Source organism: Antedon bifida, chromosome 2 (assembly GCF_963402885.1).
Source record: "Antedon bifida chromosome 2, ecAntBifi1.1, whole genome shotgun sequence".
NCBI classification, from domain to species: domain Eukaryota; kingdom Metazoa; phylum Echinodermata; class Crinoidea; order Comatulida; family Antedonidae; genus Antedon; species Antedon bifida.
The window spans coordinates 1674106-1700639 of NC_136227.1; the positions used below are offsets into that span (position 1 = coordinate 1674106).

General features: G+C 32.9%; 3 protein-coding genes across 4 annotated transcripts in view; 2 read left to right on the top strand and 1 right to left on the bottom strand.

The window, feature by feature from the left end:
• The first annotated feature begins 123 nt into the window (after positions 1-123).
• Positions 124-4618, top strand: LOC144835318 (putative phospholipase B-like 2). Its single transcript, XM_078690403.1, has 11 exons — positions 124-350; positions 761-1004; positions 1285-1379; positions 1873-2087; positions 2292-2386; positions 2590-2750; positions 2959-3054; positions 3170-3241; positions 3579-3731; positions 3883-4045; positions 4439-4618. Exons 1-11 carry the CDS (start codon positions 166-168, stop codon positions 4610-4612), a joined length of 1653 nt encoding a protein of 550 aa, XP_078546529.1. The 5' UTR covers positions 124-165; the 3' UTR covers positions 4613-4618.
• A 683-nt stretch (positions 4619-5301) lies between these two features.
• LOC144835319 (phosphoserine phosphatase-like) lies at positions 5302-8184 on the bottom strand. Of its 2 annotated transcripts, none has more exons than XM_078690404.1 (6): positions 8114-8184; positions 7499-7653; positions 7039-7173; positions 6412-6557; positions 5831-5976; positions 5302-5702 (listed from the first exon to the last, which is right to left on the bottom strand). In XM_078690404.1, exons 2-6 carry the CDS (start codon positions 7636-7638, stop codon positions 5595-5597), a joined length of 675 nt encoding a protein of 224 aa, XP_078546530.1. In that variant the 5' UTR covers positions 7639-7653; positions 8114-8184; the 3' UTR covers positions 5302-5594. The 2 variants fall into 2 exon arrangements, with proteins under 2 accessions (XP_078546530.1, XP_078546531.1); XM_078690405.1 differs by lacking the exon at positions 8114-8184 and adding an exon at positions 8077-8094.
• A 2097-nt stretch (positions 8185-10281) lies between these two features.
• Positions 10282-26534, top strand: part of LOC144834786 (mediator of RNA polymerase II transcription subunit 13-like) — a 51828-nt gene continuing 35575 nt past the window's right edge. Inside the window, exons 1-6 of the mRNA XM_078689727.1 lie at positions 10282-10459; positions 10916-11195; positions 15157-15241; positions 16987-17070; positions 24729-24874; positions 25565-25747. Of these exons, the coding sequence (XP_078545853.1) occupies positions 10391-10459; positions 10916-11195; positions 15157-15241; positions 16987-17070; positions 24729-24874; positions 25565-25747 (847 nt within the window). The 5' untranslated portion in view covers positions 10282-10390. The remainder of the gene's footprint in view (positions 10460-10915; positions 11196-15156; positions 15242-16986; positions 17071-24728; positions 24875-25564; positions 25748-26534) is intronic.

Below are 26534 nucleotides of genomic sequence, written 5' to 3' on the forward strand. Positions count from 1 at the left end.
CGCAAAGTACTCATAATAATTAGTAATTATTAGTACGATTGGATTAGTACTTCTGGATGTTCAGTCACCTGACGTTAGTCAGCTGACCTCCCAATAGTAAACATTTTGTTTTTGTCACTCTAGTCTACGCACTGTTTTCTAAACGGTGGTAGTTTTGCAGTTAAAATGCATTTATCATATGTGTTAACATTTCTGTTTGCCTCTTATGTACTTCGGTGCTCAGCAGTTCTCCCGAGTACGTTCGTTTCTGTACAATATAATCATGCAACCGGTACATTTGTCATTTTGGAAGAAATGTTGTCTGGGGCTGCTGCATGGGCAAACTACACTGATGATGTACAAAACACAGGGTAAGTGCATTGGTTGCACAGTCCAGGGAGTTGTTAATTAACAAACTTGTCAGATTAGGTTAGAGGGAAGCCGAAAGGATAGGTGCCTGGTTTGGTGTAGTAGTGTATAGGCCATTTTATCAAATACTGTAATCATATTAATTAATTTTACCGAAAAAAGGGATACCTGTGTCTGTGAATATGGTATGACGTATATTTTATTATTATAATTAATTAATAATTGTGTTTAATGTTATTGTTATATTGGTATATTTCTGGTATTATTGTATGTTGTTTGGACCCACAATTAAAAAAAAAGCTATTAAATTATTGTAGAAGTTTTTATTGTATTCTTTAGAAATCACAATCTTTTAATTTAAATAGAATACAAACTAATGAAAATAGTATGTGAATTTATTTTTTGCTATTAGATGGTCTCATCTGACAGTGAACACCAATCCAGATTATGATGACAATGTTCAAGCCTATGCTGCAGGTCTTGTTGAGGGCTACGTCACTGCCGGTCCCATCTATATGCACTGGGTGAACACCATGTCATCCTACTGCCTAGAGAAGACTGATTACTGCAACCGGCTGCAAACATTTATTAATACTAACATGGAATGGTTGTCGGATAAGATCAAGAACAACCCGGATGATGCATATTTTCACCAGGTAAATAAAAAGAATTCCTCATAGTTGACATTTTTATCTTATGTATCATGCATTGCTCTTAAATCCAAGAATTGTAATGCACTTGTCAATTGTATGGCACACTATACGCCCCCCGGGATAGGTACGTCATGGATGTCATTTACAAAATCATTAATGACACAGGGGTGCATCAAAACACCTAAATGGTATGTCACCTCAATGAACAATGGTGTGTCAATGTCTGTCACATACATTTATATATTATTTGAATGATTGTACATAAATGAATTTCTGTTTTTAGGCAGAACTGCTCCTGATGCAATTAGCTGGCCTTCAAGATGGATACACAAACCGTTCATCGCAACCAAGACTTGAAGTAAACCCATTTGGCTTTCTGTAAGTTGTACTACCAATTATATGTAAGCACAAATGTTCTGGGTCCTAGTGAGATCAGTTTTACTTATAACTACTGTAGGGCCTATGATAACTACTGTTTTTATTTGTTATAAACTTTTTACTGAAATTGGGTTTTTTTTGTCATTATTATCAAAATAAATGTTCTAGAAATAAAATGAATAATTCGCCAATACCCTCGCCATTGTCATTTCAACACCATCTGAAGATTAAAAGTAGCAAATTGCAGTCATCTAAATATATAGAATTTCTCTAATCCCCTGCTTCATTGTACACCATCTGTCTTGGCTTGGCTATATTCCCAGACTCATAAGCCATGTTTTGTACTGTTTGTTTTTCTGTAATCTTTTAACAACACAGATTAGCATAACATTTTTTTTTAAATCATTCATAATCAACTTGCCGCATTCAAATATTTACACATTTTTAAATCAATTTAATCTAAATCAAATTTAATTTCAATTCAAAAAATCAGATTATTGCAGATTTCTGGAGATTTGGAGGATTTAGAAGTTGCGCTAGACAAACCCGACAGAAATCCAGTGTTTGGTTCAGGTTCTTGCTCCGCCCTTATTAAGCTGTTACCTGGCAACAAAGATATTTATGTATCACATGACACTTGGAGTGTGTACAACTCAATGATACGTATTGTTAAAAAATATGATTTCGCTTTCCGTAAAGTTAGTAAAGGTAAATATATTTCGTTTTTATTTTAAAGTTTATAATAGGAATAGCTCAATTTTGCATTTCCCTGACTTTGAACTTCCCCGACTTTGAATTTCCCTGTATAATACCAGTGAAAGTGTATTGAGACAGTTACATAACATAATCAGAAAAAAACCCTCAAATGTTTACCTTTAATGTAAAGTAAGGAAAACATCATTTCTATTTCAGGCAAAGAAGCGATTCCAGGTCATGTGATGTCATTCTCGTCGTATCCCGGTGTTTTGTATTCTGGCGATGACTTCTATATTATGAACACGGGATTGGTATGTGATTGATGTTAACATTTAAATTATTATTTGGACACCTCTATTAAGGGGACACCACTGTTTAATAGAGGACACCTCTTTCTGGGACACCCCTTTTCAGAGGACACCACGACCAACCTTAAAACCACAAACATGTTGTCTTTAATTTGGAATGTACTGCAATACCTTTGTAATTTAATTTTAATTCAATTAAAAACCAGGTGACGTTGGAAACTACAATTGGCAACAGCAACCCTATTTTGTTTAAATACATCAAACCAGAGGACCACATGTTTGAGATGTTCAGAAATGTCATTGCTAATCGCTTAGCAACAGCCGGTGAGCAATGGGGTGACACCTTTGCTTTATACAACATGGGAACGTAAGTATAAAGCCCTCATCCAAAAAGCCTTGTTTTGGGAGAGTTTACAGTTTTCAGAAAGTTCAGTATGCGGGAGATGACTAAAATACTTTTGTGCAATTTTTGCTCTCTACTACTCATTTGCTGTGTTATTTATAAACTTTAGTAAGTACAAAGAAATTGTAATTCATTCAAAACATTTATTTGTTATGCTTGTTTTTCTCCGAAGATACAATAACCAATGGATGGTCGTGAATTACAATGAGTTCACACCGGGCAAGCCACTACCGGATGAAGGTGTTCTATACGTTCTGGAACAAATTCCGTAAGTTAAATTTGTAAGCTGAAGTACAAAGACTTAGTTTTCACAGGCGAAGTACAGTTGGCCAGGCAATAAGTGGCGGTTCATGTTTAATAAATTTCTATGTATTTATTTTTAGTGGTATGACTGTCGGCCAAGATTTGACTAAACATTTAAAAGACACACAGTACTGGCCTAGTTACAATATACCGTAAGTAAATGTACAGTGTGGTGTTATAATTGTGGCTTGGTGGTTATGATGCTTGGCTACCACTCCAAGGGTCCTGGGTTCAAGTCCCGTCACATGTCAGGATTTTTTTCTAAGGACAAAATTACAACTCCACACCCAAAGACTTGTAATAAGACTTTGTTTATGTAGAGCATCTTGTGTATAATGTTTGTCTTGTGATTCTCTGAGGGTCCCTAATGATCAGCAATTGCTGGATGGATCACCCTCAATAAATATGGTAAAAAAAAAAAAAATAAATAAATAAAATACTTTCTATATACTTTATGTTCATCTATATTATTATTTTTAATTTTGATAGATATTTTCAATCGATATTTAATACCAGTGGATGTCGTGAGAATGTGGAAAAATATGGTGACTGGTTTTCATACGATAAATCACCGAGAGCAAATATATTCCGTCGTGATCATGTCAAAGTTCAAGACATGGATTCAATGATCCGTTTAATGAGGTACATAATATATTATTTTATTGAAGAACCTGTGTTAAGCTCTGTCTACACTATCAAACAAATCTAGTTTGATATTGTACAGAGCTTTATTTTGTCTTATCCATAGTGCTTACCTACATAGCAACTAAATGTGTGTTGTGTTTGTGTTCAGGTACAACAACTTTAAAGAGGATCCCTTGTCCCGCTGTGAAAAATGTAACCCTCCGTACAGTGCTGAGAACACTATAGCTGCTCGTTCAGACCTCAACCCTATCAATGGATCATATCCATTTGGTGCTGTTAGTCACCGTTGCCATGGTGCTACCGATATGAAGGTAAACAATGTTTTAAATAGTCTTTTGAAACTAATAACTCATAAAAATGTTTTTGTTGTCCTAATGTTACATGGAGTTGGGTAGCCGACTGGTTAGGACACTTGACTGACATACAGAGAGACCCGGGTTCAATTCCTGACAAACTCCCAGTCCACTCAGCTGTAAACGAGTACCTGGTTGAAAATTCTAGGGAAGATAAGGTGGTGTGGAAAGGAACTGGCCACCCTACCACATAATTCCGAGGCTTAGTAGAATGAGCTCCTAACAGCTCATTCCCCTACGTTCAGTGTTTTAGTGTTACATAAATATTGTCTACTTAAATCTTGGGTGCCGATCTATGGTATAACCATTACTATACTACATTTCAACCAATTAAAATTTGAATCTTTTCAGGTTACCTCCTATTCAATGCAAAAGACGTTGTCGATGATAGCACAGTGTGGACCAACCGCAGATCAGCAACCGGCGTTTCAGTGGAGTACGTCGGACTACAACGAAAAACTACTTCATTTAGGACAACCCGATGTCTTTGATTTTAAACCAGTGAAAGTTGATTGGAAAAACTAAGAACAAGCAATATTTAGGGTTAGAGTGTACACTCCTCTAGAGTTCTACTCCCATAGCGCTATCATTGTATTCCACTAGATTGATCAGTGTGCACTCTAGTTCTGTTGTACTATCTATAGTCTATGAGATGCACAATATAATTTTATATTTTTAAGTTAATATTTTGTTTATAGTTTCTTTGAGCAATTTAACCAATGCATTTAAATATATCATAAAATTATTATTATATTATAAAAATGCAATGAATTACAAGTGATTACATAAAAAAAATTGTACAATCATTACATATGTAATAATTTTAATAATTAACATATAATTGTAGATATTTAAATCCTAAATTATATTTTTACATTTTTTGTCCTCTTTTTCTACTAAACAAATGGACACTAGCTAGATTTTACAGAAAAGAATGAAACACTGTTGCTTTTGTCGTTCGGTTTGCATGGTGAATGACCACTTGCGGTACATGATGTTTCTAAAACAAAACGTTCAACTTTCATTTCTTTTTTGGAAATGTAACACAAACCGGACTTTCAGTTTAGTATAAAATTTGAAAAACTAGGAGAAAGTGAGACACTATTTATCCTACTCTTGCCACGGAAACTTATACATATTGGAAAATAAAGATTTACACTTGTTTAAATAAAAATTGTTTTATTTCTTTAATGACAATTATGATCATTTATTGTACAGTATAAAGGATTTATGCACATGAGTTGGTGTTTACAGCTTGTGAAAATGTCGGTAGTGTATTAATGTGTGTAACATGTCACATTTGTAAAGCTGCAGCATAATCAAGTTGAATACAAAAATACATTTGTGCATCATAAATCATAACATAAAGCTCTTTGATAGTGTAGACAGAGCACCATAGTAAAATAGGAACCGCGTATGTGGGATTTCCCCTTTATCATCTCTCATTCTTCCTATTTCAAACAACTCTTATGGCATGTGTACAGGTTGCTTATTTCTTTTATACAAGTCACTCGGCAAGGACGCTTATTAGTTCCTGAAAATTGGTAGCGAACCATTTTGCGTTTTCTTGTACTTTCGGCCGAACCTGATTGCCACCAAATCCTATAAATGCATCCTGTTCAAAATAAGATTCATTGATAGATTTATATATTTTATTTAGAAAGTATTAAAATAACATTTTCATGTTGTTAACTGAAATAAATTATTTTAGCAACAAATAAAAAAAAAGGAGTATGAACTAACCGCAGGAGGGCAGGCTTCCATGTCTGTTGATCCATCTCCAATCATCACCAAGTTTTTATATCCTTTCGTTTTCAATTTTTCGACCACTTTTGGCTTTCCACCAGATGCAGATGTGGGTTGGTTCACATCAAATCCAGCATAGTCCCCTACGAAAAATAGATAAACTGAAAGTTTAATTTTACAAAGAGTCCTGTACACTGTCATTATTTGTTTTGTTTTTATATATTTAGGCAAATTGGCAAGGATAACCATAAGTGAATTCATTCACTATCTTTAAAGGTGGCAATCCTGTTCACAAGACAAACGCACACAAGATTCTCTAGATAAACAGTCTTATTATAATGCTTTGGGAGTGGAGTTGTAATTTTTCATTATAAAAAATCCTGACATGACAGGGCTTGAATCCAGAACCCTTGGATTGGTAGCGAAACATCATAACCACTAAGCCACAACTCCACACCGGTTCACACCGTATCAAATGACAGTCTGTTATGGGAGAGGTTCAAATACGATGCATGCCCATTTATCTATTGTCATTATTTGAAAGAAAATAGAAGTGGACTAAATAAATGTGCAATTACCGTTGAAATAAAACATTAATTTATTTGAATAGATGTTTTCAATTGGTATATTTACTTCCTTAGCAACCTCGGAAACTATACTCATGAATCCTCCTGTAACTAAGTAAACATCAACCCCTCTAGACTGCAGAGTGTTCACCAACTCACTATAAAAAAGAAATATTTCTTAAAAAAACACCTCTCATCTGACAATAACTACTGTGTACAGTACATGCATCTTATATAATATTTATCAGCGAATGTTTTCATAGGCTCTCTTTTCCCAGACGTGCTTTGGGGTTTGAGCATGCCCAGTCTGAGTCCAAACACTCTTTTTTTCAGCTACCACATTTTAACTGTTTCCAAATGATTCCGTTCTCTTGAATATAACTGCCTAAAGGAACGGCGCGAAAAAACACAATGTCTTGTGACCCACATGTTATGTGTATCCTGAACAGTGTGAATCCTTGTAACTACATCAAAGTGTGAATCATGTGACTACCATCAGAAACGGATTTAAATGTGTAGTCAACTAACTAACACACCTGCATAATTTAATGTGTAGTCAACTCATGCATCATTTTTTATGCAAATTACCATTTTGTTGCTTTTGAAATCCATTTTCATATCAAATTTTAAAAACAATACCTGACACCATTGGTTAGTTTTGGAGGGTTTTTCTCTATAAAGTCCGCAACCTGCTGTTTACTTGGTTTTATAATGTCTAGACGAGCTATCAAGGTTTCACGAAACGTTATGTTACCATTCATTGCATTTCTTGTTCTATAGAAGAAACAACTTGATATTGAAAACAAAACAAGATGTTTTATATGTGACCTACTGAATACAGTAAATTACTATAAATGATTTGTTTGTTATATTAACACAGGGATATAGTCACAAGAAATAAAGTGGTCCGGTGTTCGCAAGAAAAGGGAACAATCTCTGATCAAGCCCCTGGGTTGTCAAAGGCCTCTGTGAAATAGTGGGCAGGTTGAAACTTTACCAACCATACTGGTGGCTGCGGCGCTGTAACATGCAAAATTTAAACCAAAATTAGGAGTAAACATCTTTTACCCTACTCTTCCCAGTTTTCTTGTACACTTACAGTTCCGCTACCTCATTACCAACTCCGCAAAACTTGGCGAGTTCGTCGATTCCCTCGTCCGTTACCACAGTGCTGTCAACGTCAAAACACACTGCATCTGCATCTTTCCAGATTTTCTTTGTTTCTTCAAATGTTGCCATTTGTTATTTTACCTCCTATGGTATACAAAATGAGAAAAGTATTGTTTTAACTTTTTGTTTTACTTAGTTAGTGAGCTTTTGTTTTTAAGTTCTGTCTACACTATCAAACTTTTTTATGTGATGTGCCCATGGACATGATGATGTCATAGCACATCACACTTTTTTTGTCAAACTAGTTTGATAGTGTAGACAGAGCTTTACCGACATGAAAAGTGCAATTATATAAGCTAGCTAGGGCCAGTAACCCCTCTACCTTGCGTCTGGCTATGATTCATAGCCTAGGCTAGGCCTAAAGGTTCATAGTATGAACCTTTAGGCCTAGCCTAGGCCTAGTCCTAGCCTAGGCCTAGATTTACAAGAATAACTAATTGTTTTATCTGTTATTCAGGCGCATTATGTGTGAGAGTTATTGTTAGTATTAAATACATGGATCTTTACATTGTTATTTTCCAAAAATACCTAGGCCTAGGCCTACCTCAACAAAATACACAAAAGAAACCAACAACCGGCAAAACGTAAACACGAAAAAATAAGCGTGAAGATATCAAAATGTTGTTTAGCGCCCTCTCTAATTATTTCTTCTAACTCTCTCTGTGTACTTCATGCGATAATTTTAACATTTAAATGCCTCACGGGCTTTGTATTTAATCAATTTTCCACAGCTAACTTTAAATAATAATAACTTTAAATTTTACTTCAAAATGTGTTTATAATTAAAGAATTCATGATTGAGAACAATTAAACAGAACTATTTTGTAGTTGTACGAGTATTAAAATAACCCTCTACCTAGACCGTCTATTTTAACGTGGATAATGAGAAGAAGAGAGATTTGTCACCATTATGAAATGATAATTTTAAAGATGATTTAGTTCAATGGTTGCTCTGATGTCCAATTTGCAATTTCTTTATACAAATGTAATCAACCTGTGATAATACTACTAGGCCTACTGTAGACGGTTGTCTGATTACGTCATGTTCGTCTGGACGCCGCCGTGAACCCGACTCACCAACGTCATGATTAGTGTGGGACATGAACAAGGATTTTGGACAAACGTCATCACATCGTCACACTATTTTGCGTCATCTTTAAAGATGAGGAATAAAAGTATTTTTGCGCATTCCCCCACGATGAATAACTGTTAGTTCATTTTGAGGGGGGAACATGCTGTTTCTTAAGTCAAAATAATTAGCAGTGCTTAACTTAAGTGATGAATTAAAGTTCAAGATTCAATAAATTTGTATTGGTTCACTTAAAATGGAAATTCATTTTGCTTGGCAAATTAAAACAATAAAACTACAAAGAAAAATACATTACCATTGCAAAAACGCTATAGGCCCGGAATAATATATCATAAATTAAATGTAAAGATCTTTCAAAACAGTTCTTTAGGTCTATATGTTACCGAATTCACTTTAAAAAATTATAATTATGCCGAGGTTTGAACAAATTAATGACTTAAGCAACCATTCAATTAAAACATTAAGGTATTGCTAAACAAGTTTCATACTTAATAGTACTGACTCGACGACAGCGCACCGTAAAGCGCAAGTAATTTGACCAATCAAAGCAAAGATCAAAACTTTCGCGTGATTGGTCAATTTAAAGAAGTTGAGTTTTTGCGGAGGAAAAGTTTTATCAGGATGTTCCGATCGATCAAACCACCAAGACGACGACAGATACACAGTCACAATTGTATTGATTACCAACTAATATCATTTATTGGTAATACGACATTAATCAATAATCTAAATTGATCGATCATATTTTGTATTGATTGAACAATTGAGTCTTACAATGATATGGTCTATTATAATTGTTCCCTGAAAAAGGTTTATTTTTAAATTACTTTCTTGAATATGCCATTTTAATGTCATATACGTATTATCTTTGACAAAAATTGGATGGAATATTTACATTAAAAAGAAATTTAAAGCAAAAAAAAACCCCATTTAAATTGTCTCATCCAGACAAAGCCGTGTTTTTCAATAAATTTAACCATTTTGTCTTTTTATAAGTGAAATTATTATTTTTTTTAATGAAATGAATAACTTTATTAAAACTGCAAAATAGTATATACAAAGTCTGATATTATTAATCTTTATTTTTCATTTTAAGTGACAGGCTACAAAAAACGAAATATCAGATTTGCTTCATTTGTTATCTTTGTCACTATTTTAAATGCTTTAATTGACGGTTTATAGTAAGCTGTTTGGATTTTTATCTAAAACATAAAATACATTGACTTACCAGAAAAATAATTAAGTATCATAAAATTTGTATAAGAACAAATTGATATTAGGCCTATATAAATCACATCAGTTCCTCGCGACTCAAAAATATCACAGATTTATTTGAATTCGAGGAGGTATATTTTTTACATACATGTCAAATTTCAATGATCTAAACATTTATACGAATAAAACAAGAATTTTTAATTTTTAACAAATCAAAACATTACAAACATTCAGTTGTATTTTGTACAAGAAAATTCATTGACCTTTGCGAGTTTTTAGACAGGTGCAGAAAGAGCGAAAGCAAAGAGTAGGAAACAACCTCAGAGACGTCATGTGACACTCAATAACCAATCAATCGGTTGTATTTACCGCCTTGTATTTTGGACTGCACAGTCGCCATTATCGCTAACTCTTGTTGTTACCGAGTACATCTGGATTACTTTTGACGGTTTTACTCCTCTTTTGTGGATTTTAGTAAGGAACCCATTTGGAATATAATAGAGCCATGTATGGACTATGACTGCAGCAAATTCTGCAGCGAATGGTGCAAGTTTGGAGGATTGCCACACGAATTTGTTTGCACTGGTAAGTCAGGCCTGATAATCACAGCGAAGAATATGTCAGAAATGTTCGTTAATTCCTCGTTTTCAACAGCTTAATGCGATTAACAATGAGGTTAAATGGGCCATCAAAGTACTATTGAATTAAATATATTTAAGAGTTCAGTGGGAGTTTATAATTTTTCGATTCTGGGTGATAAATCGATACTTAAACTATACAATTTTAGATAATTTCTTTGAAACCACTAGCGTCTTTTTTTTCACCGTCATTCCCCACGAAGCTGTGCCGGGGTCACGACTCACGCGTGTGCGTATGATGAAAATGGCCAGATTAATCGTAATTGATCTAACGGATTCAATACAGTTAACGACCTTTGTAGGCCATCAAATTGTTTTTAATTATGTTAAATGTATCTACCCTTATCGCGAAAGTATATAGTATTTATTTATTAACTTCAATATTACAAATCTGTCCTTTTAGGCCGACGTGTATGGAATCAAATGGCGTCGTTTTAGTTATCAGTACCAGTCGGCAGAGCCCGTAGGCCCTCTCGAGGACCCGGTGCTGCTGGCGTATTCACTATGTCAGGCGTCAAATATGCTTAGTGCCTGGCGCCGGGTACCATGTACAAATGTAATCACTGAACCCACTACCCCTGGAGGTCCTGAAAAAACTGAACAAGGAATAACCAAAGAGTTGTGGATTTACTGGTATGGAGATGATCCAAATTTTAATGAGATAATTCCAGCAGAGTTACAATGTAAGTATGAAATTATTTTTGTTCAAACAATAAATAAAGTAAAATCATTTGTGTGTTTGTTCAAGTGAAATTGTATTGTGTATTAATATAAATAACCTGTGTTGTAATTGTCATTTTGGGATTTACCATGTAGACTTTTAGTTTATATTTATCTTACTTTCTAAATAACAATTGTGATTGCATAATAAAGTTAAAACTTGCAATATTACTCATAATATCAATATTGATTGACTAGAGTAAGAATTACAATATGCAAATTTCCATTACATTTATTTATAATTTCTAGATAAACAAATTAGTTTTATTAATCATAATAAAAAGAATTAACAACTAAATCTGTATAATTTGTGAAAGTAAAAAGCTACTATACCTGTAATGCAGCAGATGATTAAATCATATATTTTTTTCTCTTTGTATTATGCTTTTTATGTATGTTTAATAATGAATGAAAGGAAATGTACTAAAATATGAGTTGCCATTATTGAGAACATTTAGGGTAGTAAAATTAAGGTATTTTTACATTTAAATATAGAAAAAATCCATTTTATATAGTGTATTATTAACCTTAGTGTTTACATTGACCAGCTGAATGTGTCAACTTTAATGGTCTTACACTTAGATGACCTATACAATCAGCTGGTCTGTCTTATTATATCTGTGTTCTGCTGTGAATTAAATTAGCCCTCTATAGTTTGAATGACTAGAAAAATGTGCGCTAAAGAAATTGGTTGAATGATCATTATAGTATCTATCATAATACATATTAACAGATTCAATATGTGGGGAATCCCCATAAATTGGGATAATCCCATAATGGATTTTTTACAATGACACTTATTCTTTTCGTTGAACTGTATCAATATTTTGAATAGATAACAGGTATTGTAATTGTTACAGTACATCGTTATAGTGATTTAAGCATCTTGTTTTCCCTTTAGGAATCGTTACACATCTACTGTACTATACTAAAGTACTTACAGTACAGACTTACCTTTTCCAAGGGAATCCCCAAAATAGGATTTCCCTTTACTGAATTATAGGGGATACTGTAACACAAAGAGGACAATCATCCAATTGTTTTTATTGCAATAATTTCAAATCAAACATCACGTGAATCAATTTGAATATTTTATTTTCTTTAATTACTGCATTATAGAAAAATGTTTTATTTAAAAATTATAAAAATGTTTTAGTTGAACTCATGAATATTAACACTACTGTACTGTATGACACGGATCTGTTGTAAAAAGATACTAATAAACTGTAACATTGCACATTCAGCAAATTATTCAATTGGAACGATTTATTATGTATTAATCTATACAGTACTATAAACATGCGCTACTACAGTATATAGTTAATTGCTAAACCCGCAAACCTAAAAAAAAACATAGTAAACCTAATTGAACCAACATAAAAGTGATTGAATCATAGTGTACAGCTCACTTGATATGTCGGTTTAAAACAAAACATTGTTAACTACTTATTTTTGGGGTAAAACCTAAAAAAAACAAAGCAAACCTAATTGAACCAACATAAAAGTGATTGAATCATAGTGTACAACTCACTTGGTATGTCAGTTTAAAACAAAAAAAGTCTACTGTACTTATTTTTGGGGTAAAACCTATAAAAAATCATAGTAAACACTATGAAAACCAAATAAAAGTGATTGAATGTACATTGCCTCTTTCTGAATCGTAACAAGTGGCTTAACTAGAGAGATACTAATTATTAAACAACTTCACAGTGTCTGTGTGTTCTAAAGTACTAAGTGAGTGTGTGTGTTTCTTTTTGGCATTGAACCAAATTCTATGCAATAGATATTCTGTGAAACTAGGCATAGCTGATGACCTAATGGTTATTCTTTTCTCCTGAACTGTAGTGTTTTAAGAGGCAGGATTTAGGTGATGAGTACTTTATTATTGCAGGTACTGTACTGTAAATTGGGATATATGTAAAGTTTTGTATAATGTATGGTACTGTACAGTATGCAAGTTACAGTATTATACAGTACAGTAGCAGGCATGTTGTACAGTATACAGTGTCCAAGCTAAATTTTTCCATGTTGTAATTTAGTAATTTCAAATTAGTATAGGTGTTATGTATACCTTGGGAAACATCTCTCAAAACGTCCAAGAGTTGAATATAGTGTAATCAAATGAATATTGTATACAGTAAGTGAAAGAAGGATCCGAAGCACAGCTGTTGCAACTACTGTACTTGATAAGTTAATAGGTTAATGTCCCAGATATTTAATAGTACAGTAAATACATTAGACTTAAGCTTGATCTATACTGTACTGTAGAATAAAGGTAATGGTGTTTTATTCATTTTCTCCAGCTACTGTATTTACAATAAAGCTTGATTGAGTATGATGTGATAGTAGTACTGATCCACCACGTTGGGATCAACTCACAGCGTTGCGATTACGTCCTATCATTGTGATTACGCTCATCGTTGCGACTACGTCCTATCGTTGCGATTACGTCCTATCGTTGCGATTACATCCTATCGTTGCGATTACGTCCTATCTTGCGATTACGTCCTATTGTAAAATATTTTTTTAAATCTTCAATCTGTATACTGTGTGTGTAATCACTTTAATGATTTAATACCTTTCCCAATTGTTTTTTATTTGTGTTCAGACTGAAATCGTGGAAAACAGAAAACTTGTTTTTGTTTTTTCACTTTTTGTTTGTTCTTGCCTGAAATAAATGTCTTGACAATGACATTTAAACAATATAGAGAATGGATTATTATTTAGTTAAATGTAAAGATTACTAGTGTACAAATAACTAGGTTCTTGTAGGAACTAATTTCCTCTCCAATAATGACTTCCTTTGACCTTTCTAAGGTCACTGTGCAGAGAAAATCAAAGTTATACCAATTCTTGTTCTATCTAGAGTGCACTTTATAGTACTTTAAGAATGATACAAGGAAAATGTTAATGTAATGTTAGATGAATTAATTTACAAAAGTTAGGAATATGCAGGGACTATTATCTAAAAATAAATTCTATGTTATTGTTGATTACGATAAAATAGTTAAATTATAAATAAATACAATTTGACAATGCCAAAATGAGCATTTTTTGGGCAAATTAACAAACACAACAAATTTGCAGAAAAAAATGTTCATTTTGGAATTGTCAAAATTGTAAATGAACATAACATCTAACAACAAAGTTATTAAGTACATTTTGATCATTTATCACAAAAGCTAAGGTACTGTAGTCTACCCTTTAACCTTTGTTCTCTTCAACAATTACTGTACACAGTTAAACAAATATAGCTTTATTTGATTATAGTTGGTATTGTTATATTACACCTTTCTCTAGTACATAATTAACTACTTATAGAATTATCATTTATCTATTAATGAACTCACTTTAATAATAAAATAAAAGTTGATTGTTAATTATACTGTAAATGTACATATCTCTTTATTGTCAAAATGTAAAATAATAATAATTATAATACTTGCAATTTATTGCTTATTCCTTGTAACTTATTTGATACTTTGTAATTATATTACTAAGTATTAAACAATATATTTATTTACTAATATCAATAAATTGAAATTTCTATCACGGGACATGTAATGGCATTTACAGTACTATACTGTATGACTGTCTTACAACATTTTTAAGCACCCAGAAAATGCTGCTGAGACCAGAGAACCGTAACTGGATTAAAAAAAATTAGTTTTACATGATAAGTAGACTGATTTACTTAGAATTCTCACAACTCCTTTGTTTATCTGAAAGGTCACTACTGTACTGTTACAACTTTGTAGTCCCAAAAGACCAGCATGTATTCTGCAAATGTTCCTGGTCAACTCTGTGTACCTTGCAAATGTGTATGTTAAATCTGGTTGGGTGAGAGGAGGGTGTTAAAAACTTACTGCTTGAATGGTTTGTAAAACAATTGTATTTTTATCAATTATAAATTTGTATTTTCAGTTGAAGAGAAGAAGAATTGGGATGATGGATTGTCGTATGAGTGTCGGACTCTACTGTTTAAGGCACTGCACAACCTTATTGAAAGGTAATGTATGCTTATTTAATGTAAAACATTATTATTTAAAATTGTTGAGCTTGGTGGTTAATGTGCTTGCCTTCTAATCCCAAGGTCCGGGGTTCAATCCTTACCTAGTGCCGGGGTTCAATCCTTACCTAGTGCCGGGGTTCAATCCTGACCTAGTGCCAGGGTTCAATCCTGACCTAGTGCCACGAATCACGACTCCTTCAAATACACTCCTTAAGCCTCAAATGAGTTTATAAGCACAATAAATAATAAAATAGTTTATCCATTCTGTAATTGTACTCGCTGTTGGATGCGTATGAAATAAAAAGAAATAAAAAAGAAATTGGTCCCATTTCTATACCAAGAGTAATTTATTTAATTATTTGCTCACAGCAGAAAACGGGCCTTAAAATCTCAGGAAAATCTAAAAGCATCAAATGTCATTATTTCGCGGTCAAGCGCACTGGGTGGGCAAAGAATGTAGGTCAGAATGTATAGCACAACATAATACATTGATCATGTGACAATGTAAACATACAGATTCTGTTACATTCTGTATTAAGTACTGTATGTAACTATGTATAAAACATGAATGTATGTTATCATTACTGTATCCTTACAAATGTTATTACCAGTTACGAATGCATTCTTCTTCTGATTCTTTGTATTAGACTTTATACAGTGAATACACAATATAACACATTTCCTTTTGCACATAGGAATAAACGAATGTTAGAATAATTACAAGGTCAGGACAATGTCTTAAGTTTTATTGTTTGTATCTTTGACCCTGAACATTCCAACTGGTAACTTGTTGTACTGTAGTAGGTAGACTGGGGTTCTTAACCTGAGCATTCACCTGCTCTTGGGGGTGTAGACATATTGATTGGCTTGCATACACAATGTACTGTTATTTCCCAAAGAACAATACACAAAATAAAAACGTAGTATAGTAGTATTCACAGATTAATAAAATACATTCGCTTGTTCTACTAAACGTTATAATAGCATGAAGACCTTCAATAAGGTTTTAGAAGTGTTTTTTTAGATAACCTACGACATGACTGTCTGACCTTCCTGGTTAGTGCCAACCATATTATTAGAAGGAAGATTGATAGTAATAGTGTAATATCAAGAAAATTGAATTTCATTTGATTAATATGTTATAGCATAGCAGGACCATAGCCCAGGCTGTGTACTGTACAGCCTAGTCGGATCTATCGCCTAACAGGACTTATACAGTACTATAGCCTAGGATGTACAATAGCCTAGCAGGACCAATAGCCCAGGCTGTTTACAGCCTAGTCAGATCTATCACCTAGCAGAACTTATACTATTCTGTAGCCTAGGCTATACAGTAGGCTAGCAGGACCAATATCCTAGTCGGATCTATCGCATAGCAGGCTTATGGCCTAGGCTGTACAGTAGCCTAGCAAGACCTAATGGCCCAGGCTGTGTACAGCCTAGTCGGATCATCACCAAGCAGGACTTATTATACTATAGCCTAGACCGTACAGTAGCCTAGCATGACTAGTAGCCCAGGCTGTGTACAGCCTAGTCGGATCTATCACCTAGACCCCATGCTGTCCAGTGCAATAGTTGTTCACTTTCTGACCTTACTGTACATCTACACTACAGTACAACAAGTAATAACCACAGCATCATACCAGTCATTAATACATTTTTGTGGTATATCATGTAAACACCAGTTTCATCGTGGGTGGCCCACAGTTAAAATATTAATGTTTCTATATTTTTTTTTTCAGAAACCTCCTGGGTCAGAATTTTGTACGTATTGGGAAGTGGTTTGTTAGGCCATATGAGAACAACTCTACAAACGACAGTATAACGTAAGTTTACAGGGAAAGAGCGTGTAGTGACCTTGAGATATTTCATTCCCAAGGTCTAGTCACCACTTGCATTTGATCAGTAAAAATTTATTTTGTGACATCAGTAATTCAGTTGGGCAGTTTCAATTGATCTGGAGAATATGCTTTTAATATCTGTCTACATTATCAAACTTGATGTGACAAAAAAATGTGATGTGCCCATATATGGTAGTGATAATGTCATATCACTACCATATTTGGGAATATCACGCTTTTTTTTGTCAAACTAGTTTGATAGTGTAGACAGAGCTTAAAGAAGGTGTATTGTAAGTAAGCAGAAAGGGTACAGAGATAAAATACCTGAATGAACTTTAACAAATAGTTTCTTTTTTGGTCTTAAATGCAAAAACTATTTCTAAACGGTTTCTGCAATGCATCTTAATTTTACCTCAACTCTGCGGCTAGTGCTGAGAGAAAGTCAACATGCCCTCCACTCATTTGCACTCGGCAAAACTCATTTCAGGTTACTGTAAAACCAAAACCTTTCGCGACATGAAAATTTCGGGAATTAGTTACATTGGCCATTGTAGTAACAAGGTTGCATCAACCATGCACGACCTTCTTAATGCTTTCTGAAAATTATTCGCAGCCCCTTAGGGTTTCCTGGAGGTCCCTTTCATCTTCTTTAAATTTGTTTTATTCCTTTTTGTTATGTGTATTGTTTTTGATAAGATGAATAAAGATATTGATTTGATTTTAAAAAATCATGAAACTCTCATGAAAGTTTAATGCGAGCAATTCAAGTTGCTGGATGTAACTCTTCCTTTTTCTCTGAAGCTACAAGTTCTCCGTACTTGGATATCTTTTGATGTCATCTTTCCATGTCATCTTTCCATCTTCTTCTTTTTTTCCTTTCTTGTTTCAGTTCTCGCCATTCTGTGACTCTTCATCCATCTCTATTTCATTTCTTTCTTTTCTAAATGTCTTTAACTTGGGAGGTTATTTTCTTTATTGTCTTTTAGTGAGTTGTAGCATTCCTTTGTTCCATTTATTGTTCTTTGACTTGCTGTACTACAAAACAATGCTTCTCCTATTTGTTTGTACAGTATTGTGCCGAAAATTTGCACAAGATAAAATTGTTTGAAATCACAGTCTCCCCAAATACTGTACAAATAAATATTTTTAAAAATATATTTAGAATATGCACACATTTGAATTTGAGTACAAATAAAAAATAGCATATGAAACATTCTGAAATGTATAATTATATCTAGTTTAAAATAATAAGCTCTTCTGTGTGCTACTTATAGAATCACTTTCACAAACAGATATACTTTTATTAACAAGACACATTCAAAATCATTCCACAACTGACCATCATAATCTATGGTTGAAATCTGAAAATTACTGTTTCTAACTTTAGAAATTAAAACCAAGCTTGTGATTATGTATCCATGGAAACCATGACATCATACTTTGTATGATGATGTTTGTTATTTCTAATCAAGTAATTAATTTTTCATAAAGCTGAGTTTGTGTATGAAGACATTAATGTTGGTTGAGACATTAATGTTCTGTATGTATGAACACATTAATGTGATAATTAGGAATATCCCTGTTTACTGTTTACAAAACAAATAATTAACTTGATCATTAACTTTAACGATTGTCATAATTGAGGTAGTGTAATTAACGTTTACAATTCAATTAATTAAACAAATAAATTAACACTAGTTAGCGACTATCTATTGTTTTTCATCTTAACGATTATTGTTACATTTACAATTCAATTAATTAAACAAATAAATTAACACCAGTTAGCGACTATCTATTGTTTTTCATCTTAATGATTATTGTTACATTTACAATTCAATTAATTAAACAAATAAATTAACACCAGTTATCGACTATCTATTGTTTTTCGTCTTAACGATTATTGTTACATGATCATTTTAAGTTTTGGAATGTTTAAATACTAAATTGCTAATAATATTAATTTTAAAAAAATTAATAAGAAAAAAAATTAAACAGAATATATTGCTAACAATTAACATTAAACAACAATTTAATTTCTTAATCTTGAAAATATTAGATAAATTTAAAATTTATTAATATTAGGTAATTGGTCAAGCCAAATGCGTTCAAGCTACAGCATGTCAGTAATGTTAAGGTCATGGTCCGATTAAAACACCCCCTAGGAAGGGTAGCTGAAAGAGTAAGGGATCGTCATTGGTACTATTAATACACAAATATTGTATTATTTGAGTTTGGAAAGTTTTAAATTCCATCAGACCAGCATTTTTTTTATTGAAAATGGAAATATTAAGCAACACCCATTTTTTGTTACTACAGTACTGTACATTTTAAAAATCTAGTCCAGTCTGTCTATTTTTCTTTTAACAAGTAGCCCAAGCCAATCTAAAAACCCGGCCCAGAAATAATCCCCGGCAAACACATTTTCAACAATTTATCAATCTGTTTTATTACATTTTATAATTATAAAAAAAGCTCAATTTTTGAAAATTGATTTAATATTGAAACATACATACATACATACAATGACTAATATATACATATTTCAACCTTTTATATTATGTCATTTATATATTACTGTACACATAGTTTCAATTTAATATTATTATGCTTTTTATAATGTCATATTAAAAATAGCAGAACATCATTTTACATTTTTCATCAGAATTAGTGAGTTAAAAACATTCATGCATTTCTGCTGTCTGCATTCATTTTATTCAAATTAAGAATGTTAAAATGGTAATAAATGACATTGTATCAGTTGTAGATTAAAGACTCGGAGATATTTAAGTGGTGATGTGAGATACAGAGATCCATCACCCACCTACTACAAATTCATTCTTACTATCTTCCTTGTTGGCTGACTCAACAGCAATATTCATTACATACCATTGCTGAAAATGTTATATTTTTATAATGTAATTGTAATTTTTATTAATTTCTAACATTTTCATTTTTTAAACAAATACAAATTTATTTTTGCTTTGTTAACACGTTCCCCAAGACCTTTTAATTGTAGGCCTACAGTAGTTACACTTACAGTACATGGATTTTATTATGAATTCAAATTTTCTGGCCATTTTAAAATTTAAAAAATAATTTTTTTTTTATTGATTTTAATTTGAATAGTATAAATGTACCTTTTACATTTTGCCTTTTATAAAAATATAATTAAAACATCAATGCACAAATTTGGTATAAAAAACATTTTCTGGAATTTTTATTTCAAATTCTGGAGTATTAGCAGTATTGACTGCCCTGAGGGAAAAATACCCTAAATTGTGTGTGGTAACTGTGTTTGTAATGTTTGATCTATCCTACTGTACCCTACCGGTATTTTCTAGAATGATTTAGGGCTTAACAGGTAGCCTAGGTTCTCGTTAAAGTAGTTGAATCCGGTGAAAGATGACATTTTTATTTTCAACTCATGAAAATATTTGTACGAATTGCACTCGTAAACATTCATTATTTGTATATTATTTTGTATTCTAATAATAATAATAATGACCTATTAGTAATTAAGCCTTATTGGAGAATATTTAATGATAAATTCTTGGGTACTACACTATCATACCACCAGTAATAATAGTAATACTGGCTGATGGTAATGCTTAATTACGTCGTCTGCTCCTTACCGTTCATCGTCGTCTGCTTGTGATTCTGGCCAATTGACACTGTGTTATGCAAATTTATGGTGCAACGCATTATTACTCTGTTTATGATAATGATTAACTTGCTGTTTGCAAATCTGAAGATGTTTTTTTTTTTTGCCAAAAGGAAATATTATCTGCTGAGTGGCTAAAGAGATAAACTAATATGTAATAGCCTGTTTAATTTAATTCCTATGCTTAAATCTTATAACCCAAGTTAAGTCAATTTTAGATTCCGGGAATAGTACACTTGTTTTACCATTTTGTTCAAACATCGTACAGCCACACAACATACAGTATGTTCAATTTTAACACATAATTCAGTTACAACATACTATTAAAAATTCATTTTTGTTGAATTAACATAGAATTGAGCTCTGCACTATCAAACTAGTTTGAAAAAAAAAAGTGTGATGTGCGCAAATATGGTATTGATATATACTTAAATATGGTAGTGACATGACCATATATCATCATGTACATCATATTTTGTTGCCACATAAAGTTTGATAGTGTAGACAGAGCTTTAGATACATTTAAAAAAAATATATTTTCAAGAATGATAGTACAGTTGTTTTAATCTTCAAACATATTCATAGCATTCACACTGTATGTTTTAATTAACTAAATGTATTTAATATTAATAAATGATACTATTAATTGTTACAAATTGTTTTGTTGAAAATTAATTATGTTTCAGTTGGCATAAAAGTTAAGTTATGAATTCCGCTTTTCCTGTTTGTAAAAGCAGTGAAGCATGTAATTTTTCACATGACAATAATACGCAAGTATGCAGATTTGGGTGGAATCACTAGACCGTCACAAATCCATTGTTCTATTCATGACTCGGCCTGTTGGTTTTCCATTCAAGTGGTACAGTGTGTAGTTACTGTAAAATATACAAAGCACATTATTTTCATGGAATATCAGTTTTTATGGTAATTCTGAATTCTAAATGTTCTTTCCTCTCTTCTCTTTCTCCCTCCACTATTTCTCTCCCTCTACTCTCTCTTTTCCTCTACTATCTTTCCCATCAAATCTTTTCTACCCCTTTCTTTCCTCCCTTCCTCTTTTTATCCATTTCCTTTCCCTTCCCAATAAAACACAATTTCATTCGATATCATTTGGGTTAGAGGCTGTGAAATACAGTACTTTTGAAAGGACCTAATTTTATTTTTGCATAAGTAAGACAGTAGTTGTGTGAAATGATATCTTTGTGAAGGATATGATTTACTATTTAAGACTCAAGAGAAAAGATTTGTTGTTAATGTATGTACTTTTTGGTAAATAGCCTCCAATAATCACTGATTGGATATACAGTACAATAACAGTACTGTTGCTCTGCTTTTGTATTTCTTTATAAACAACATTAATTACTTTAGTATGATGATTATGAACTGGAATTTTTTGACTCAATTAAATCCATGTGATCTACCAGACATCTCCTCAATGCAACACATTCTCCAGTTGGCTTAATAGGTGTGAAACGGGGCATTTCATTGGGCGTAATTAAACTTAGGAGACAATTTAATATACAAGATTAATTTGAAATTGATTAGAGCTGTTGATTGTTAAGGCCAATTTACACAGACGAGCGGTAATGGTAAGCGGAAAACCATGTAGCTTGTCCCACGCCACGCCGAGTGGATACCACTCAACCACCCGATCACTCCACGTGTAAATAGTCATAGGAAATAAAGCATATATTCTATGTTTTCAAGTTACAGTTACTGCTTACCATCGTCTGTGTAAATTGTTATTGTGTGATATTATTTTGAGATGAAGAGTAGGTGACTGTTATGGTTTATGGCACCTCATACATTGACTTGATACATAAGCTCACCCAATCCCATCAATCCTTCCATGTAGTGGTTTATCATTGTACATGGTATTCCATGTACTCTTCATGTACTGTATTTATGCCACCGTCAGTAGACCTTCGAATAATACATTAAACAAATAAAAATTAAAAAAAAAATGTTCTTTTCTTTATTGAACATTTCAAATTATTTTTATTATTTTATTGGCAAATTATTTAACATTTAATGGCTCATTAGGTGTTAAGAATTTGTATGGGATAGAATTTCTAAGCCCGTCCCTTACAGAAACTACTTGTTTGACAAGGTTCAAGGCTAAAAGTGTCTGAACTGCTCTTTCCCTATTTTACCATATCCTTACTTGATCCTTGGTCTTCCTTTTATAATTGTACCGTATTTACTGCCGACTTTATTCTCCACATTTATATGTCTGTATAGAAATATTCAATTAGGAATATTATATGTCATGATTAAAACTTTGTCACGATAAAATTATGATGAAAAAAATCTGCAACATTTTATTATGATTGACAAAGGCGATGACCAACATAAATAGTTTACACTGGTTTTTATTAAGACAAAGCTTTCCACTTAAATAATTGGGATTATTTATGATTTTTGAATCATTCTAAGAATATTGTATTACTAGAATACAAATTGGATAATAAATGGCGTTAGTATAAATTATACAGTACTGTATGGTCTTCTTCCTCTGACCTTTGACCTGGTATTACTAACGAAATTACAGTTTGTTGTATCAACTGAATTATATGAATAAGCTCTGATTACATTATTCATGTGCTGTAGTAGTATGAATATTATTAATGTTATTAAATAATGTGCTATTTTAATGATATTCAGATTTTAATCCCAGTTTTACGTTTAAAAAAAAATGTATTATTCACTAAATGGAAGAAAATCCTATTTTAATATTGTATTTGTTGTATATGGAATATTTATTCTGAAATAAAGAGATCAATCAATATCAATCAATTAATCCAAAATTATTAGTTTCATGACCAATCCTTTTTTAGCCTTATGACTTCTTTATTCCTGGATATTATTCCGTTTAAAAAATTGAATTTAGAAGCGTTCAGTTTTCTCTCATGCACGTGTAAATGGTAACTGGTGACTATACACTTCTTGTTTTGGACTTATACTGTACAGTAATAAGTAAACCCACTCAATAAAAATGAAACAAAAATCCCCAGACGCAAAACTAACAATTGAACAACAATTTGTGTAACATTTTAGACATTGAAAACCTACTGTTATAAGCAAATAATTGACATTTAAATAAATTTTATTTATTAAATGCCTACACATTCCAGTTCCACCTCCAGTTCATGTTGATAATTGAATCTGTATGTTGCAATGTACAGTAGCTTTGCATCAGGGAGATAAGTTAATTGATCAGATGTTTTGCCTGTAATCTCCCTTAATTCCAACTGAATGCTCAATTGAGAACACACATTATCATTTGGGACTTGAACACACAACCTTTCAGATCATTATCCTGGCGTTCAGACCACCGAGTCGTTCCGATAGATAAGATTAGGTTCGAGCTCAAGGAAGCAGCTTTGCTAACATGGTGATAATTAATATACTACTACTACAAGGGAACTTTGTATTTAAGGAAAGCTGTAATTTGGTACAATTTTTGAAACGGTGAAAAGAACAACAAAATTGCATCTATTTCGTGTGATCAATAAACCAGCATTGGCTAAAATGTTTGTTCAATTACGGAAATAATTTTTAGTTGAAACGTACCTTCCGGAAGTTGGACAGTGTGCGCCCGTTAGCGGAACATCCCAACAGAGCGTCATTATTTCTTGAGTCATCTTGTCTGAGGAGATAGCAGGAGGAGGATGTGTATTCAAGCAAGGAAATCTAACAAAAGGACACTGAGCTCGACTTGGCAAGATAGGAACTCATAACAGTCCTTTGATCTTATGTCTGGCTGCGACAAATACCAACAGTGCTGTATACTATGTACATAATTCTCTGCGGCACGCGGTGTGGAACTGACGTGTCGCAGCCACAGATACACCCTTTGATCTCTGGAGCTCAGCATCCTGTTGTTATTGCCTTGATCCAACCGTAAGCGGCACTAAATAGACTACCAACACCATTGTGTGTATTGTAATTAAATCATAACATTTGTTTTGTCTTACTACAGGGACCATCTGTCTGTATCTTTCTCATTCTTCCTTCATGGTGAGAGCACTGTGTGTACCGCGGTTGCCATTAACCAGCACCATCCCATTCATCATCTTGGTATGTACCACATCAACGCAGCTCTGGAATCATCCACCGATTTTCAAGGTTAGTAAACTAAATTTATAGATTTTTACACTAATGAAGATCGTCTCAAGTAAACAGATCCTACATGATTAAATGATCTGATCTTCTTAAGGGTCGGATCCTGTAGTAAGGGTTGGATCACCTAATAAAGGTCAGATTCTCTAACAAGGGTCAGATGGTCTAATAAGGGGTCAGATAAAATATAATAAGGGTCAGATATTTTAATAAGGGTCAGATATTTTAATAAGGGTCAGATTCTCTAATAATGGTCAGATTCTTTAATAACGGTCAGATTCTCTAATAAGGGTCAGATAAAATCTAATAAGGGTCAGATTCTCTAACAAGGGTCAGATGGTCTAATAAGGGTCAGATAAAATCTAATAAGGGTCAGATACTCTAACTTATAAAGGTCATATTCTTTAGTTAGAGTAATTTAGGCACTATTTCATTGATCCATGACAGGGAATGTGTTGACCAATATAACACACAGCCCACATATCTACAATAAGGGTTGTTGATTACATTATTACATAGTGCTGTACATAAAGTAAATATTTAATACCCGCTGTGGCTCTTAAAATAAATGTTTCTTCATTTATATCTTGTTGTACAGTGGTTCTATGTCCTTATGGTCTTGCAGATATAAACCAAATAGTTTAAACTGCTGTGATGCTTTTAAAATAAATATTTCTTCATTTATATCTTGTACAGTGATTCTATGTCCTTATGGTCTTGCTGGTATTCTGACTGGACAGTATTACAAAGCTGATGACCAGTACGGCATGAAGGTTCTCTCCGATTGGAAGCAGTTCTTCCCGTTTGCTCCCGGCATAAAGGAAGAAGTGGACGGAGACGGTAGCAATGCCACGCCAGCTGTAGTTGAAGTTCTTGTCGGTCAGTTCAAGTTTTATTTCTTTTTCACATTTCAGAAACCAGCCCGGGCTTAGGTACGAAATTTGCAAAGATCAGGGAGTGTATTATCAATGGATTACCATATGTCCCACTACACAGAGGTCTTTTTCTGAAATGGATCCTCTTATGTTAACATCACCTAGAACCAACCTTAAATCTGTGCCGTCCATATAAGGAGTTCTCTGCTCAGGCACGAGAGATTTGGAATCATCCTATACTGTGCAGAACCTCATTAGTCGCACATGTTGTGATGTGAGACTCTGGTAAAGAGCGCTTTCTAAATGTTTGATATTATTATTATTACTATTATTATTACCTTTGTATGAATTTATCCTAAGTCAAGGGGCATTCATGATTATATTCTATAATACATGCACTGGATCTAAACTCATGTGATTATAAACTGGGTACCAAGCTACAGTGTCGTTTTTAATTTTTCAACATTTCAATTATAACTACTAAACTACTTTACTATCTTTCTAAGTCTACTTAACCACATTCACTGACAACTGGATGTTAAAATTCAAACAATTTATCTTTTAATAAATTATGCATCGTAAAAGCCAGTATTTGCAGAAAACCAGACTTTTATGTCTTGTCTTAAGGATTTCATCTTAAAAATATACAGCAATTTCAATAATTTTTTTTCAAATATTGTCTCCTTTTATGGTTCTAGTTGTGATATAATCAATATTAAGTGGTTTTGCTGGGGTTTGCGCAAGGTTTATGCACAGTTTAGAAACACTGTACCCTTTTCGCTAATTTTACT